The sequence below is a fragment of the Rattus norvegicus genome, chromosome 3 (assembly GCF_021556685.1).
Source record: "Rattus norvegicus strain SHRSP/BbbUtx chromosome 3, alternate assembly SHRSP_T2T, whole genome shotgun sequence".
NCBI classification, from domain to species: Eukaryota; Metazoa; Chordata; class Mammalia; order Rodentia; family Muridae; genus Rattus; species Rattus norvegicus.
This window is the reverse complement of record NC_141536.1, coordinates 14,009,719-14,028,422: the sequence shown is the minus strand read 5'-3', so window position 1 is coordinate 14,028,422 and position 18,704 is coordinate 14,009,719. Positions and strand designations below refer to the sequence as shown.

Below are 18,704 nucleotides of genomic sequence, written 5' to 3'. Positions count from 1 at the left end.
CGCAGGGTGCGAAGGTTCCTCGGGGAGCCGTTGGCTGCCGTCACGCCCGCTGCTGCTGGCTAGTCCCCTCTCTCAACCCCTAGCGACCCGGCTGGAGCGGGAGTCACTCTTAGAGCCCTTGGGGGAGGAGGGGAGCGCGTGCCCGGGAAGCTGCGGGGAGCAATAAAAGGCCCTGAGAGTCCGAGACGAAGACGCGGAGACTAAGCCGGGAGGAAGAGGGCGGAGCGCGCGGGAGGCGCGGGAGCGGGACGCGGGGACGGCGCGGCGCGGGCGGCTCTCGGAGGCTCGCGCCCGCGCTCCCAGCAATCACACGCGCTCACACGCAGCCTAGCTTGCGGCCGCCGCTCCCGGGCCACCCCGGATCCCCGGCACCGAGGGGACCTCCTGCAAGTGCAACGCATCCTGTGCACCCCTCGCCTCCTTTGCGCTCGCCCTCGCCCCGCACCCCTTGCGGGTCCTGCAGGAAGATGGTCCACGAGCGGTGGAAGACCGTGGGCGGCGCGTCCCAACTTGAGGACCGACCGCGCGACAAACCGCAGGTACCCACGGGCGCGGGGACCGGTGTGGGGGCTGGAGTTTGGGGAGCTTGAGCAGAGATTAGGGGGAGTACCTGCTCTTCTCCTCCCCTCAGCGGAGACTTGAACTCTAGGCTCCCTGCAGAAGGCACCGGCTTCAGCCAGTCCCCACCCCCATCGGAGACCCCGGTGCTTGCTCGTGCAGTGAGGAGAGAGGACCTATAGTTGGTTGTGGATCAGCCCTTCAGTTGGGGACAGCCGACAGATGACCGGCGCGCAGAGTCCCATTCACCCACAGCCTCAGTGGGGGTCCTCCTCACTAGCAATTCCTTAACCTATGCCAGGCGCCCCACTCATCTTTCCAGGCTTCAAGAGCAGGACCCCCCCCCAGGTCCTCCCTCTTTACCCAGGCGCCCAGATTCAATTGGGGAACAGTAAATATTAATCTCCCATAAGAAGCCTAGGCACTATGATTCTCTGACTTTTAAGACCAGGAGAACAAGACTCAGAGAGGTCCCGCTGCAGCCCGAGGCCACGCAGCCCTATAGGGATTTGAACCTAGGTCTGGCTGATCTCTTTACCTACTGCCTCTGCAGGGACAGTGAAGTGTCCCGGCTTGGAGGGTGCCCAGGGCTGTGCAGTGCACCAACTGGGACAGAGCAGGGAGAGGCTGCTGACGTACTGGGCATCCAGCTTCTGAGGCAGAGGGGTGGCCGCAGGACTGCCCCAGGCTGAGCCATCAAGGGACTGGGATAGACAGGCATAGTGAAGAGGCCATTCGCCAAGGAGAGCAGATAATGGGGCTGCCCGTTTTAAATTTTAAATTTCTCCCAGACAGATGTCACTGGGGAAGGAACAGTGAGAGTTTGCAACCAGAGAAGGAGGAGGAGGTGGCAGGGGCGGGCGTGGCCACCCCTCACTATTCAAAGCTGCAACCTGCCTGTCTTTCAGAGTAACACTGGTCTGGCAAGGGGACCAGCTAGCTGCAGTTTGCAAAGCTAGCTCTTCCCAAGTACACATTTCCCACGTCGCAGATAAGGATCAGGGAGGTTGGACATGCCCAAGACACACAGCATGTGAGCCAGAGAGCTAGGACTCTACCTTTCAAACCGCAGACTGGTTCTATTGCTTCCCTGGGTGGTCTGTCCCCCTTCTTAACTGTTCCTGTCTTCACTGTGTCCCCAGGTGGCAGGGCCCGTTCTGCTGAGATCTTAAAGGAGCAGTGGAAACTTCAAGGCTGGTCCCCAAGGCTGCCCCAGCCTGGTTCGGTCTTTCCTCCTTTTGGTACCTTATGGGTCTCACTGATTGTTATTTCCCTCCCTGGGCCCAATCCCACCTCAAGACCTTTGCTCTCTCATTTGATTGACACCACCAGGCTCCCAAATGCTGCATACCCAGGGACACCCTACCTGTCCTACACAGTGTGGGAAAGAGGCTGCCTCCTCTTGGAGGCCTCCCTGATTGCCTGGGGTGGGGCTCTTGGTCCAGACGGTTTCACTATTTTTTAAAGTATGCCCCTGGCTCTAGATCCCTTCTCCCTTTGGAGCTCCCTGGAGCCACAAGTGTCCCCATTGCCCACTACCAAGGCTGTTGCCTTTCCCGGAAGCCCAGCTGAGGTAAGGGCCATTGCTGAGGTCAGAAGCTTGAAATCTGCCAGGAGGAACATGGAAAAGGAGGGGTGGGGTTTCTGGGGAGTCTGCTAGAAATGGGGCTTCAAGGTGCCCTGGCCAGGTGTGGCCTCCCAGTTTCTATTGCCCCTTGGAAGCTGCACCAGGTAGATCCCAGCCGGGTCTATGCTGGGTATGGGGTATCAGGCACCCCTTCTATCCTCTGTGCATACTATGTGTTGTCATGGCCACATGAGGCTGGGGGTGGTGGAAAGAGAGGGATGCCTCAGCTCCCCCCGGGCTTTCTCCCTTGCTTCCTCGTTATATCTTGACCCCTGACATATTTGCATCTCTTACTAGTGCATCTGTGAAAGGGACCAACCATTCCCTCTTCTTCCTCCTCACACCACCTGAGCTGATGGGGAAGCCCGGTGAACTTCTGGTGTATTTGTAAACCTCAGAGTGCTGTGCACCCCCACACAGGCTGTTCCTCCTGTCACAGCTCTCCTTTTCGCTCCCAGGGTGGGGTACCCGCACAGTGGCTTCCCACTGGAAGGAGACTGTATTCCAGCACAGGCTAGCTCACACCTTTGCCTATCATGTCTTGGTCACATCACCCTAGGAGGCCGCGGATATAATAGATGAGCAGACTGGGGCTAGGCTCTCAGGCAGGGGAATCAAACCTGTGACCTCTGGACGCAGATGGGGCAAAGGGGAAAGGAGGGAGGGAGGGAACCCTGTTTTTCCCTGAACCGGCTACTCCCAGAGCTTAGTCATTTAGCCAGGCCTGAACAGCAGAGTCTCTCACTCTTCCTCACAGCCAGACATGGCTGCTCCTGGGGATCTCACTGGACCTGTTCTACCTGGCTGTGTTTCAGAACTATCTCCTCATTGGATGGGTGACCTTGGCCAGGTGGCTGACTCCAGCTTCATTAGGGTATCCTTCCTGCCCCCTGTACAAGAAAGGTCTTGTGGACCTTGGGGGAAGGAAGACAAGCTACAGTGACGATTGTCAGGTGTCTGGAACCACACATGGGCTTCCCCTGGGGTCTCTGTAAGGTGTCACCCTGGACCACCTCCTTGAAGGGAGCGGTGACTTCTTGATGAGTGAACCAGGAGCCGGGCCTCCCTCCGGCAGTCAACCTCCCAGCCATGCTTAAGTCGGTTATTTCCAAACTAGAAACACCCCAGGAAGTAAGGACGCCACTGTGGGAAGCCTTTTAATCCTTGTCCTATTACTTCACTCCATGGCTATTTGTGGAGCCCCTACATCACACCAGGCGATGCAGCCCCGGTCACCAGGAACACAGAATACTCTGGGGACCAACCTACAAGACAGGAACTGCCACTGGCCATGGTGGATACCATACAAGGAAGACTTCTCTCTCTTCCCATTTACTTGATTATGAGAAGTCGCCATCAGATTTGGGGTGAGGGAGGAAGAGGCCACCGGAGGCACAGTCCTTCAGCTGTCTATTGACTCAGCGTGGTCCTGGAGAGACATAGAGTTATGCTGGTGATGTTTGGCTGAGAAGGACCTGGGTAGGTGTGGCCCTGGGGAGGGAGCAGCAGACTTCGAGTGTGGACTTGGAGCTGGTCATAGCTAAGCTTCCAGTGTGTGGGTCCTGAAGGGGTGTAAGGGGACAGTGCTCTGTGTTCAGGCCACTGGTGACACTGGTTCTGAAGCAGGCGATAGAGATGTGGCCAGGTTGGCGGTGCAGAGCTAAGGCTCAAGTGAGGCATGTGGAAGAGGGCAGGATCTGGGGGCCCTTCACAGACACCTGTGGAAACCATTTGTTTGCCAGCAAAGCGAGAGCCAAACCCAAGGTTTCCTGGGGAGTGACAGTGTGAGTATCTTAGAGTCCCTAGGAGTTGTGCTGCAGGCAGCATTGTCTCTGTCCCCTTGGGTACTTTTAGAGGCTGCTCCTAGAACCGTCCAGAAAGCCAGGGCTCCCCAGATTGCCAGTGCACGGTCAGCAGCACCAGTCTACCCTAAGCACAGCTGCAGCCTTTGGCTGAGACTCCCCAGAGGGGAGACAGAGTGGCCCTCCAGATACCCTGCCTTCCTAACCCAAAAGAGACATCCTCGCTCTGGCTGACAGCCAAGAGGAGGCTCTCTGCCTCAGACCCGTGGGACTGGGCCACCAGGGAGAGCAAACAGGAGGGGGTGCGTGCCATGCGCGAGGATGGGGTTACCAGGACCCCTTGGTATTAAACCTCACCCTCAAGATGACAAGTTCTCAAGGATTGGTGGCCCCAAGAAATATACTGGACAAATGTCACCTCGCAACAGAGGTGTTCTGGGAGGCCCCTCACGCAAACCCTACTTAGCTTTCCTTTAGACAATGGCTTAATTTTTTTGGTCGTTTTTTTTCTTTTTTCTTTATTAACTTGAGTATTTCTTATATACATTTTTTTTGGTCGTTTTTATTTTATTTTGTGTGGTGGGAGAGCAGGGTTAACACTTTCCACAGTGCATGTGTAGAGGTTCAGAAGACAACTCTCGGGAGGCTGCTCCTCCTTCCTCCTTGGCGTGGGTTCTTGAGGTGGAACTCAGCTTGTCCAGCTTACCAGCGAGCCCCTTAACCTGATGGCCACCTCACAGGCCCTGCCAGGGGCTGTGTAGGGAGCCGCCGCTGACCCCTACTGCAGGGATCAAAGACATCCCTTAAGCTGGGAACAGGCAAGCCTTCAACCCCATCTGCTGACCGGCTTCCGGTTCCTTCTAGGCACTGTGCCTTGTCCTTGGAAGGCTCTACTCCCTCTCCTTGTATGTGAAGGTTGGGGTGCACCTCGCTCTGCCTGGCCAAAGACTGATTAATAAGCTCAGCCCAAGGCACCGTGCTGGCCGCCTGGCCCAGGCCCCTTATTATCTTGGGCGATTTCTCTGCGAGGCACGTAAGCCGCAGCCTATAAAAGCGAACAGCTCTTCATCTTTAAGGTTGATCTCTGAAGACTAATTCTCCTCCAGGAGTGAACTGCTCCTTCGCTGAGCTCCCATGCCACCCTGGCTCCGAGGGACCCTGCAACTCCCTCCACCCTCCCCAGCTCTGTCCCCTCTGTCCCCACTCCCCTGGGAAGATGTGTGCTCAATCCACCAGGATGAAGTCCTGGAGATGTTGAGCCTCCCCCCACCCCCACCCCCACCCCCACCCCCAAGCTGGCTGGAGGTCCTTAATGCTACAAAATCAGAGGACGCAGCTTGGAGATGCTCAGGGCAAGGTATCTCCTGACGGGCCAGAAGCCGGTGTAATAGCCATTTAGCTGCCAAGACAGTTGTGTCCCTGAATCCCCAGCCTTGCTTCTCAGAGAAGGAGTGTTGGGAGACATTCAACCCATGGCCTCCCAGCCCCCAGTTGTCTTAACACCTTCTCCCCAACCCCTACCCCCACTGTGTCACTTTGGGACTGGGTCTTTGCTCACTGGGCCTCAGTTTCCACATCTCCAAAATGAGTCCGGTCACAGCCTTCACAGCAGGCAGTAGCTGCAGGCTTCAGGGGCAGGGATGAGGGCAATGGCTGAGGGATGACAGGAGAAGGCTCCCTGCAGGCTGCTGGCTTGCCTGGGCTAGGAGGCTTGGCCCAGCCTGGGGTTGCCCCCGTTCTGTGTGTGCCATCGTGGAGAGGACGTAGCCCCACCTCAGGATCGAAGACACTGGCTCTGCCAGGAAGTCCTAGGGCTCTGTGGTGCCAGGCATCCCAGCTTGTCCCAAAGGTATGGCCTGACCCACCCACTTTTCCTGCCTCCATCTATCCATCCACTTCATAGATGAGGACTTACCTGCACCCAGTGCTCAGACTGGGCACGGGGCCCAGATACTTTGTCCTCAGACTTTGTCAGGCCCCTAGCAAGGCCCAGAATCAAGTCTACGGACACAGACACCCCTGAAGCAGACACAGGGTCTGAACCCCCTCTCATGCCTCTATTGGAGTGGCCCAGAGCCTGGCTAGTGGGACTTCCTGTGAGTAGAAAGGTGCTGAAGTCTGTCAGGGAGGAGTCCTCCAGTCCCTGGGGAAATGGGGATGAAGCAGTCAAGGAGAGCTTCCTGGAGAAGGCCAGCCCTTTCCCCCAGCCTCTGCTGCCAAGAGAGTCAGGAGACGGTGTTCGAATTTTATAGGAGAAAAGCCGTTTGCCTCACTGCTTTCTCAGTGGTAAATGCAACGGGTATTTTCTATGTGGCTAGGAAAGCAAGCCAGCAATCAGCTACACCCCAAAGGTTTTGCCGTGTGTGAGAAAGGGAAGGTGTCCTCCCAATGCGGAGGACACGCGGACATAACGCTCTGGGTGGGAGATAAAAACCACCTCCAGATGCTCTGCGCGCATTGATCATGAGATAATAAAAGCCACTAATATTTACTGCAGAAGTGTAACGTGCCCGGCACGGCTCCAGGGCCTTTAATATACTAATTCAGCTTAAGAGGTACCTCCAGTTCAGGACGTGGGGAACGGAGGGGCAGTGTGTGGGAGAGAGCTTGATATAGGGGGTGCCTGCCCCTTCCCAGAAAGCGGGGTGAGGTGGGGGCACAGAGCCAATCAGAATGCTGTTTCTAATTGGCTGTGTGACTCTGGGTAGGTCCTTGTCTTCTCTGGGCTTCTGTTTTTCCCGTGTGTAAACATTCAGGGGCCATGAGTGACTTGACTTGGTAGAATGAGTGGGTCCCCAAGGCGTTTGTTGCTACACAGTCACTGCACCATCTTAAATTACAAGTGACACTCTGGTTTTGGTTTCAGTTGTTATTAAGGCCCTGTTAGGACAGCTTGGGGCAGCAGCCCCATTTTTATAGCAACAGCTCTGCCCAGTTTGTCCCTTGCATGTACGCTGGCTTGGGGAAACACAGTGTCTGTATTGCCTCAGCCCTTCTCCATAGTGGCCTCAGAGCTCCTCTGCCTGACTCTCTGACCTTTGTCTTGTCAGGGCCCTGCTCTAGGAAGAGAGCAAGGTAGAGAGATGGCTCGGTGCAGGGGTGAGAAAAGAGTGCTCTCTCTGTCCCTCCTCTACCCCTGCCTCTGTCTCTCTGACTGGGCTGTGTACAGCTTTCTTGGGGGGGGGGGTCCTCTTGCCCTTCCAGCCTCCTGAGCCTCCCTGGGCACAAGCTGGCGTCTAACCCTTGCCTTCTTTTCTCCTGTCCGTCTGTCTGTCTGTCCATCTGTCTGTCTGTCTGTCTCTGCCTGTGTCCTGGGCTGACCCACAGAGAGCAGGCTGCAGTTACATCCTGTGCACGGTGCTCCTGTCCCTTGCGGTGCTGCTGGCGGTGGCTGTCACCGGCGCCGTTCTCTTCCTGAACCATGCCCATGCACCAGGCACAGCGCCTCCACCCATCGTCAGCACTGGGGCTGCCGGGGCCAACAGTGCCCTGGTCACCGTGGAGAGGGCTGACAGTTCCCACCTCAGTCTCCTCATCGACCCTCGCTGCCCTGACCTCACTGACAGCTTCGCCCGCCTGGAGGGCATCCAGGCCTCCATACTTCGGACACTGAGTGAGCACCAGGCACAGCCGCGGCTGGATGGTGCCCCCGAGCTGCTGGATGCACTGGCTGACCAGCTGCCCCGGCTGCTGGCCCGGGCCTCTGAGCTGCAGGCTGAATGTGCTGGGCTGCGCAAAGGACACAGCCTCCTGGGCCAGGGCCTCAGCACCCTGCAGAGTGAACAGGGTCGCCTCATTCAGGTGAGGGTAGGATCTACATATGCCGTGTGCATGTGTGTGTCTGTGGAGGGATGCGGGATGCGTGCCTTGATTTGAGGGGTGGGGTCACCGGTACCCTGTGCCAAGTGCGTAATGTCCACAGCCTTAGTCCCTAAGTGTTCCAACCTGGGCCTTGTTCTTTCATTTGTAGAGGGCTGTGTTCTCACATCCATGACCAGTATCCCAACCCACTTTTTCTCCCCCGCTCCCACCCTCTTCATGCTAACTCTGTAGCCTCGTAGACCCAAGGCTAGAGGGGTTTCCCAGGTTGACTGAGGGGCTGTGAACTGTAAGCCAGGTGGGCGTTGCCTCCCTGTCTCCCGACCCACCGCAATCATTAGGTGCAACCTGAGGTGAGGAGGTTTGAGGCTTGCTCTCGGACTATCATATGACAGCTCAGTGTCCTCCTGGAGGGGGGCAGTTCCCCACCACCATTTGCTCTGTGCTGAGCTATCCATAGCTGTCTTGGGATGGTGGCTATTGTGGGGAACCCAGCCAGACCTTTGGTCTCACAATTCCTCCCTCCCCTCCTCTGGACCCAGCCAGATTCCTTCAAAGATCACGTGGAGCTAGGGGAAAGCTTTTGACTTTGCCTCTGCCATTTTCCAGAACAAGAAAAAAAAAAAAAACAAAAAACAAAAAACAAAAAAACAAAAAAAAAATTGAGGTCTGGAAAATAGTAACATGGGTGTGTCGTGGGTACCACAGGTAGATCAGGCCTGAAGCGGAGCCCTGCCCAGCCTCCAGCCCTGTGCCACTGCACCATCTGACTCAGCTTAGGGCTGAAGTCAACTTCCACCCAACCGGCCATCACAGCTGCTTCTATACTTCCCTCGTTTGAGCACCCAAGGTGACCAGGCGTTTGGTCACCCATAGCTCATGAGCACTGTCTCTCTTCCCTCCCCTTGAAGGCTGCAGCTGGAGAAATTACAGCCCTTGTCACCCTGTCTGAGTGACTGACGGGGTGATGGGTCCCCTGGGCTGGGGGACATACAGCCAGCTTCCTGCTGCCCTTCCCCCTAGGCCCATCAGCAGAACAGATTGCCTGGCTCTGGGTGACACGGGTGAGGTGGGGGGCTGCTCTGCTTTTCCCGAGCTCAACCCTGGACAACTCAGGCTGGCTGTGGTCCCCTGCGGAATGCCCCCATGCAAGAGGGATGGTGCCCCTAGTCTCTAGTACAGCAGCTCCTCTGGTGCAGGGCCATCTAAGATGTTTTCTGTCTGCCCAAATCATTCAGAGACAACCAGCCAGGTCTCACCCCATCTTGAAGTTTCTTCCCTTGGCAGTGGCACAGACCTGAGGTTCTGTTCCCAAAGGCACGATCGTCAGAGGTCTGTTGCTCACCGACCCTGCTTAGGTTAGCAGTTCTGCCTGTTAACCTGAGGCTACAGTGTGGAATCCATCTTGGGTTTCGGCCACCATGAGTGGACCACATCCCCTCTCTGGGAAGTTCCTTCCCACTTGTAAAATGGGGTAATCGGCCAAGCCCAAGGAGATGCTGAAGTCCTGACTGTGCAGAGCTCAGCAGGTCTCCAGCATGTAGAGACACCCACTCTCAGCGCCATTTGTAGACTCCACATGGAGACCATCATTGAGCACCCTTTGTGAGTAGAAGCAATGGTCTGCCCTGTAAGCACATTGCAATGCAGTTACCCTAGGGGCAGGTGCCTTTGTCGCCCACTCTGCAGAGGGGCAGACTGAGGCTCAATGGGGAAGGGCCCGGAGGGAGCCTGGCTGCCACTGAGCCTCGCTGGAAGCAGCTGCCCTGATTTCACGGCCTCTGGTTGCCGCCAGCTTCTCTTGTGATGGTTTGCGCGGCTCAGCGAGCAGGGACTGACTCCCTATTAATTCGGGGCAGGTTTATATGTTTCAGTGGTAATCATTTGCTAGTTTAAACCGAGGTCTCCTCGGCCTGCCAGGGAGAGGGAGGGGCTGTGCCTGAGCTGTTGAATGTCACGGCCATGGTGACTCAAAAGGATGGGCTTGTGAGGGAAGATTTACCAAGGGGTTTTTGTCACCCCCTCACTAAGGGCTGCCTGCGAGCATCCCCACAAGGGCTCCATGGAGCCTGACCATAGATCACCGTGGTGGGCTCCTGCAGCCCATTGCCGTTCTCCTGGAAACCACTGAATCACCTGCTCAGCAGAGGGGAAACCAACAGGGCCTAGAGCTTCACAGGGCCCTGCCTTCGGACGAACTGAGAATCACATTTTGTAAACTGCTGGCTGGCCGGGCGTATTTCTCCCTCTTCTCCGATGGGCTATTATCTGGCAAGTGACAGGTTCGGTGAGCAAGACCTAGCTTGCTTCGTGCTGCCAGCTGCCTGCTAACCCCACCCCCGCCCCAACACACACACACACACACACACACACACACACACAGAGTCCTATAGCCTCCTGAAACCCAGGGGGGTACATGAGGAGGTAGGAGACCCCCTGGCCCTTCCGGTAGTCAGCATAGTAAGACACCCGTGGAGATCTATGGGTCTCTGGTGTGCTCCGACCCATGGACAATGATGAAGGGGGAGATAGGAGAGGTAAGTGTTTCCTCGCATGGCTGGAATCTTAGGGAGAGCAGGTAATAGTGACAGTCCCCTCATCCTGCTCTGCAGAAGGGGAAGGAAGGGTGTCACACAGCCACAACCCACTCAGAGGACACCAGGGCCCAGCCCCACCCACACCTGGTGTGGTCATAGGACGGTTGTGCTCTTCCTTCCACTCATCTGCCTTGAGGAAGTGGCATGAGTCCTGATTCCCCTGTGGGTTTATGGAGGTGGGTAGGGAGTTGGGGTCCAGGAGTAGGGGGTGGGAATTCTCCTTCTAGGCCTCAGATTCCCTCTTGGAACATGTCTCTTTGCCGTACCCTGGAGCCCTGTGAGTCGATGTACACCAGGCTTCTATGGAGACACCCCATCTGAACATGGAGGTGGGGTGGGGAAGGAAGCAGGGGACATCGTGGTTTGGAGCCCAGTTTGAACACAGCACCCTGAGCCCTGGCTGTATGGCCTTCCCAATACTCAGGACTGCCCCTGCCTTAGCCTCCTCATGTGGGGGTCTTAGGGGAGATCGGAGGTGGGTTGTGCTATAGCCAGGAATGAAAAGCAAGGGCCCCATGAGGCCTGATGCCGTGCTGGTGTACCGTGCTGGTGTGCCTATGTGAGCTCACCAGTCCCCAGAGCAGTTAGGCTAGGCTGGTGAGGACTCCTTTCTCTCCTAACAACCAAGGGGACATGGCTCAGTGGGTAGAGTGCTTGTCTGGGAAGCAGGAAGCCCCAGACTGGGAGCTGAGTTTCCAGCACTGTATATATTGAATGTGGTTGGCACTCGCCTCTAATCTCCACACTGGAGCATCAGAGGTTTAAAGTCAGCCTGAGCCACATGATGCCCTGTCCCAGTAAAGGAACGCAGGCAGCTTCAGAAGGAACTGGTTGGTGGGTAAGCTCATGCTGATGCCTGCTGGTACCTTTTCCCACATGTTCGCCATCAGCTGGGCTGGGTGCATAGAAGCGACCAAGCTTCTACCTGAGCCCTTGCCCTCTAACCCCTCGAACTGCAGAGAGCATGACCCTGAGATCAAAGCAAGCCAGGGGAGCCTTCCCTGGCAGGGGCTTCTGCAGACCTGTGCCCTCTAAGGCCTTCTGTCCTCCCCAGCTTCTCTCCGAGAGTCAAGGTCACATGGCTCATCTGGTGAACTCAGTCAGTGATGTCCTGGAGGCTCTGCAGAGGGAGCGGGGGCTAGGCCGGCCCCGAGTCAAGGCTGACCTTCAGAGGGCACCTTCCAGGGGAGCCCGGCCTCGAGGCTGTGCAAACGGTGAGTGAGATACACTTGCTCTCTGGTGCCCAGTTCCAGAGAGACAGAGTGCGGTAGGGAGGGTTGCTTTCCACCTGTCCCTTGACTCTCATAGACAAGGACATGCTGCTGCTGTAGAAAAGGGACTTCCTGCAGCTAGGTGACTCGGAGCCTGACCTGTTGAGCTGTGATCCCATTTTCCAGATGAGGACAGCAAGGCCTCAGGGATGTACCTGGGACTGAGGGCTTGTGCTCTTCTTGACCTCTGGTGGAGATCCTTGTCAGAGATTACCAGGAACTTCTTTGGAGGGAAGGGATGATAGAATGTAGTGTCTGGGGGGACCGTCAACCCTGATGTGGTTCCTCGTCATAGGATCTCGGCCCCGGGACTGTCTGGATGTTCTCCTGAGTGGACAGCAGGATGATGGTGTCTACTCGGTCTTCCCCACTCACTACCCAGCTGGCTTCCAGGTCTACTGCGACATGCGTACTGACGGCGGGGGCTGGACGGTGAGTCTGGCTTCTGCATCCTGCAGAGGTAGCACTCAGAGGTCCACGTGGAGGAAGCGAGGGGCTCTCTAAGCCCCATCCTGCCTGATGCCTGCCTCCCTGGTCAGTGGGAGAATGGGATTCTATCAGGCAGCAAGGACGGTATGACCACAGGTACCCTGAGGTTCCCCTTGGTGCATCCAGCAAGCCAGACATGACCAGTTGTCTGCAGAGCACCAGGCAGGAAATGTAGGCTTGGGCTCAGCAAAGGACTCTGACATCTGCAGGGGCCTTTGTGGGGGAAAGAAGACAAAGAGGAGCCGGACTGGCTGTTCTTGATGAGATCTGAACTTAAGGAAATATTTGCCCTTCTTCAGTAGCATTCAAAGGGTATTGACCATTGGGAAGCAGGCAAGAGCTATTCCATGCACTGTGACTCCTGGGCTAGCGCCGAAGGGGGCGCTGTAGGAAGTGAACTGCAGTCCCTTCCCCATAGTGGTCGCTTCTGATCCTCTCAAGAGCCCTGCAGGCTCCTTACACGCTAACTATTGTGTGAAATTTAAAAATGCAAGCCTTCATCACAGCACTGGGGAGGCAGAGGCAGAGGCAGGTGGGTCTCAGAGGTGGAGGCCAGCCTGGTCTACAGAGTGAGTTCCAGGACAGCCAGGACTGCATAGAGAAACCCTGTATCAAAAACCAAATGTGGGATTGGGGATTTAGCTCAGTGGTGGAGCGCTTGCCTAGCAAGCGCAAGGTCGGGTTCGGTCCCCAGCTCCGGAAAAAAAGAAAAAAAAACGTATATACATAAACAAAAATGCAAATCCCTCTTCCTTTGTGAAGAATGAAGCGCTGGGCTTGGCTGGAGGAAACCTTGCTCTGTTCATTGGGTTTCCTTGAACAGTAGACATGTTTGAGCACCTACTGGGTACTGTGGACTGTGGAAGTGTGGAAGTGTAGAGTTGAACAGTCCCCTGCAGGGGGTTAAGCTGAAAGGGGCAGCTTGGGTTGGGAGGGTGGCTGTGGCTTTTGAGCACAGGCAGTAGAGAGCAGTTGACCTCTCAGGGCGCAGTCAGCTGGGGTGCGCGGCTGTGAAGTGAGGCTGGATTTGGAGACAGGCACTGGGTAGCTATGGAAGGTGCTGAGGGGGAATGCCATGCGGCTTCAGCAGTGGTCTGACTGTATGCTCTTGGGCAGAGCTGGGACACTGACTCTCAGGTGTCTGCGGATACATGTGGAGTTCAGCCAACAAGGCTTAAGAAGCACTGGGGCCCAGAGGTCATAGTTGGGCCCCTCCATTGATCCGGCAATGCTGTGTGATCTTATGTAAGTTACTTAAGGTCTCTGAGCCCCAATTCTTCACATGGTTGCTTCTTATTCTTAACTCTGTGCACTGCGTGCATCTATGCGGGTGTGTGCCCACCAGTACAGGTACCCTTAGACGAAGAGAGGGAGAGTTCCAAACAGTTATGAGCGGGACTCGAACTCGGGTCCCCTGTAAGAGCACTAGAGACTCTTAACCACTGAGCTATCTCTCCAGCTGCATCCTTAGATGCTTTTAAAGGCGAGTACCAGAAAATGGATGAAAGGACCACAAGAAACTTACTGGAGGGAGACAAGAGGTTGGAGACTCCGGGTCATGGTCACTTAGCCAGGATCAGTCAGATTTCTGGGCGAGGCTGGAGTAGGTCTGGTATGAGCTCCAGTATCTCAGCCACTGCCACTGTTACACACCGTGGCTTTGAAGCTGCCCAGTCAGTAACTCAAAGTCACCTCTCTAGACGGGGTGGGGTCACCCTGCTGTGCTGGAACCTGGCATTTTAACATTCAGGCTGTGATTTACCTGCACTCGAGCCAAACCAAAGCCAAGGCCGAGAGCTGAGGGGATAGCATTATTTATCAGTCAGCAGAGTGTGCACCCCACACATGAGAGCCAGGATAAAAGCTGCGCCTGGCTACCCGAGCCTGTACCCCAGTTTGGGGGGAGGCTGGGACAGATTTCCTGGAGTTTGCTGGTCAGCTGATCCAGGCTCAGGGAGAGACCCTGTCTCTGTAAATGAGGTGGGGTACAGTCGAAGAAGACACCGGAGGTCAAGCTGAAACCTTCCCAATCACAGGCATTCACACATACACATGCACACACATGCATGTGCACATGCATACACGCACAGTCTTATTCATTCAATCATTCTTTTTTATTTATTTATTTTTATCTTTTTTTAAAGAATTATTTATTTAGTTTATGTATATGAGTACATTATAGCTGTCTTCAGACACACCAAAAGAGGGCATTGGATCCCCATTACAGATGGTTGTGAGCCACCATGTGGTTGCTGGGAATTGAACTCAGGACCTCTGGAAGAGCAGTCAGTGCTTTTAACCGCTGAGCCACCTCTCCAGCCCTCTCATTCTTCCTTCTTTCCTTTCTTTCTTTCTTCCTTCCTTTCTTTCTTTCATTTATCTGAGACAGGATCTCTCTATGCAGTTCTTGCTCAGAGACCCACCTACCTCTTCCTCCCGAGTGCTGGGACCAAAGGTGTGCACCATCACCCCTGGCTCGTTCGGTTTTTAAAAGAAATTGCAAAGTCCACTTGTGTGCCTCCTGGTCCACACTGACCTAGAAGCCAGTGTTTTACCAGGAGCCACTCAGATATTTTGCCCCACCCCATCTCACTCTTCAGGAAGGGAGGCCCCTTGGTTCCGTGAAGTACAGGCAGAGCGTTCCCGGTGTGGCCACTCTGCCCATCTCTGACCTTGGCTCACTGCTTACCTGAGACCCTTGGCATTGACTATTTTTGGTGTTTGATGTCTAGGCCGATGGACGTCCAAGGGGGATTTTAACGCCAGTTAAAGCTACAAAACAGAAGGGTAGGAAGTGTTTCCAGAGAGCACCTGGGACTTGTAAAGCAGGCAGCCTGAGCAGCTTTGAAAGGGGTCGGTGTCCCCAGTAGAAGGGAAGGAGATATGGGGGGGGGGGCAGAGCGAGTGCAGAGAAGGAGCAGAGCAAAGTCTGCAATTAGGAACCAGCCTGAGTGCAACCAAGGATCCCCAGAGACCCCGAAGATGGACAGATCTCTAAACTTGTCTTCGGGCTCTAGGGGAGAGCTTTTAAACATAGCAGATCCGTGTCTGGGGTTAAAAGCTCTTTTGTTTTTCTAACTGCAAAGAGGCTGAGTTATGGCCTTTGCCTCTGGGATTCCTAGGCAGGCAGACCAGCCAGGAGGCCCCTCCCTGCCAGGCCCAGAAATCAGAATTAAGGGTTAGGGGGGCTTGGTGCCTGACTGAGGCTCTGCCTGCCGCACATCTGTCTTCCACTCGGGCTGACTTGGAGCCAATCTTCTGGGGAGTCAGTCAGGGTCTGGGCCTGGTAATTCCTTTGGCCTTGGCTTCAGGGACGATTAACTGGGATAGGTGAGGAACAGCGCCCGTCTTAGACTTGACACCCCTTCGCCTGAGTGGGGGGGTTCTTACAGGAGAGGCCAGAGTGCTCTGCAAAGTGCTTGCATGGTTGGGAAACGTTCATATCCATTTGGCTTCTGTCTGAAGCAATCTTCCCCTAGATGCCTGCGGGCACCTGTCAGGATCACCCCCTCCACACACACAGACTCTCCTGGATGTTCAATTGTTGTTTGGGAAGGTGCTGGCCTCTCTTGGCCCATCCATCCTCATTAGGTTCCCTGTCAAAACCACCCAGCTTCAGGCACCAACACTGGATGGTCCTCCTCAGCGGACTGGATGCTGTGCTGGGCCTCAAACCTGTGAGTGGGCTTCTCCGTCACAGCATGCCTTTTCGAGACCAGAGTGGGCAGGATCGGGCCCAGTCTGAGAGGTTCTTTGTAGTCCGAATACCACTTCCTGCCTGGCATTGCCCCATGCTCCTTCTATTCCCAAAGGCTGGCAGAGCAGTCTGGAGAGAGCAAGAGGTTTGCCTCTGTGACTCAGCCAGACTGGCCAGGGAAAATCCAGGCCTTCTGAAGCAAGTCAATGCAATTTATTGCTCCGAACAATTAATTGAGCATCAGGCACAGGGAGTCATCTGGGACTGAGGCAGAGAGGCAAGCTCTCAGTTGAGAGGGCAGAAGGACAAGGGAGCTGGCTTGTGTCTAGGCTGGGGGGGTCACCGGAGAGAGCCTGATCTTAGTCTAGAGACCTGGTGATGGTGGACAGAGAGGGGCTCAGTTCTGGACTAAGGCTGCTTCATATTACTGACCCATCTGATATAAGAGGGTCTGAGTCAGAGGACAGTGGACAGTGGTAAATGTGGGTGACGGGTCCGTGTAGTCGGGCACCTTCTGAGGTATGAGTGAATTCTCTGTATCACAGGGTTTCCAAGGGAGGGGTGACCCTAACAGGCAAGGAGGGGTGTGGTGATTGTGGAATAAAACTCAAACATGAGTTCCATGGACTCTGAGTCCTTGCTTCTGGAAGTGGGGGTACCATTTGGGAGCGATGCTGCTTGGAGCCCTTTGCCATTGGACAGATCTCGGGCAGACAGATAGATGCTTCAAGGTGGCCTTCCGACTCACTTGGCCCCTGATGGTGACTAAGCCAGACCCTTTGCTGTCCCACACTCAGACAGGCTCATACAAGCCAGGCCAGGAAGAGACTTCACATGAAGGGGTGTCAGGACACGCTGAACTTTGAACTTGAGAAACTGAGAAAGGGCACCATGGATGGTCTTGTGACCCAGACCAGAGACTTCCTCACTGGGTATAGACCAGCCCTAGCCGTGTCCTCTGCGAGGCCTCTGTGATCACCCTGACCCACTTTCCACCCTCCTTCCCTCACGTCTTGCAGGTTACCACCTGCCCCTATGTCTCCTATCCCTGTCCTAGGCAGGGTGGGTGGGGATTGTGTTCTCTTGAGGTCACCTGGGCTTAGGACAGCACCTGCACTGTCCTCACCCCCTACAACACTGCTCAGATGAGTGACCCTCCCCTCTGGGCCCTCAGGATGCTCTGTGGAGTGGAGAGCAGGTTGGGCAGGGGAGGAAACCCTTTGTAACCAAAGCCTTACCTTTGTGTAATCATGGGTGGATCTCACATCTCCTCCAGTAGAGACTCAAGACACACACACACACACACACACACACACACACACACACACACACACACTCATACATAGTCTCACACACACTTATATACACACATATGCCTATTTATACACACAATTTCACATGCAGATACACACATAAACACGCACATGCACACACGTGCATGCACACACTACCCTACCTGGCTGTCACCCACTCACACCTTCTGCCGGGCACCAGGCATTTTCCCACTGAGCAAGTAGGGTCTCGGGTTCAGATGTGCCTCTAATTGGCTCCGTATAAGAGGAAGCTTCCCTTCCCCACGTCCTCCTGTCTCCTCCTTAGGCTGTGGGGCAGGAGGAGAGCCGTGCCCTGTCTGTAGAACTTCAAAGGAACCTGGCAGGCAGTCGGTGTAGAGAGAGATCAAAAGCTCCAGGGGACCCTATGCTGGGGAGGCCAGGCTACAAGACTGCCAGAGAGACTATGGCCAGCCCCCTCCCCTCAGGAGGGCCAGTGACCTGCTGGAGTGTCCCCACACTGCTGCCCAGAGCCCCGCTACCTTCACACTGACTGAAGAGATGGACTGGTGCCTCCCCCTTGCTGTTCTCCCGATTTGCTGGAGGAAGCCGCCTCCACCTGGTGCAGGTCAGTTTCCACAACTCTGGCGTCCACTGTGGAGCGAGCGCACAGTGTCCATGGGACACCACACGTGAAACACCAGGCACAGCACTGGATAAATGGCAGCTCGGAGCACTGTTTTGCCAGAGCCAGCAGGCCCTGACTGCCAAGCCTGGGAAATGTGGCAGGGTGCCAAGCCCGGGGGTACCATTTCCAGTCACAAACAAGGAGCGGGCTGTTTCCTTCTGGAACTAGCAGCTGTCTTCTTTATTTTTTTTTTTTTTTTTGGCAGGGGGTGGGGGGTGGGGTTCGTTTGCTGTCAACCTACTGTGTGTCATCAGCAGGTTTGTGGGCAGCTGTCAGACCTACTGTGAGCCATCAGCTGGTTTGGGGGAGGGGACAGATGTTAGGCCTACTGTGTGTCACCAGCTTATGCTGACTCTGGTTCATCTTGAGGAGTAAGGAGGGTTGGGGATTTAGCTCAGTGGTAGAGCACTTGCCTAGCATGCGCAAGGCCCTGGGTTCGGTCCCCAGCTCCGGAAAAAAAAAAAAGAAAAAGGAGGAGTAAGGAAAGGGCTCAGAGGGGGAAACATGGCTTCAGGACTTGTTGCGAGTCAGACAGCCATGGGAAGTGGGCGGAGCACCTTGAGGATATCTTCGAAGGTGGAGCATTTCCCTGGCTCCTCCTTGCTTTACTCCCAGAGTCACCTGCTGGGCAGGCCCCTACCTGTCCCCAGGTCAGCAAGCTTCTCAGACTAGGATAATCTAAAGCGTCCTCTCCTGAGGACATTCTAAGGTATAGGGACCACTGCTACCCCAGGGTCATGGCCTGTGGGAGAGCATCCTTCCTTCACCCCCTGATTTTCAGGGTCTCAGTGTTACTCCAAGTATAGCAGCCTCCCCAGTTCCCAACTGCCCAGAGCCATAGCTGAGTGCTGGGTGCCAGCATGTCATGTGTGTGTAATAGTTTGG

General features: G+C 55.4%; 1 protein-coding gene across 1 annotated transcript in view; it reads left to right on the top strand.

Moving 5' to 3' along the window:
* Positions 1-308: 308 nt before the first annotated feature.
* The window catches only part of Fibcd1 (fibrinogen C domain containing 1), a 33,727-nt gene continuing 15,331 nt past the window's right edge, over positions 309-18,704 (top strand). Inside the window, 4 exon segments of the mRNA NM_001107829.2 lie at positions 309-539; positions 7,315-7,788; positions 11,458-11,617; positions 11,970-12,106. Coding sequence (NP_001101299.1) covers positions 468-539; positions 7,315-7,788; positions 11,458-11,617; positions 11,970-12,106 — 843 coding nt within the window. The 5' untranslated portion in view covers positions 309-467.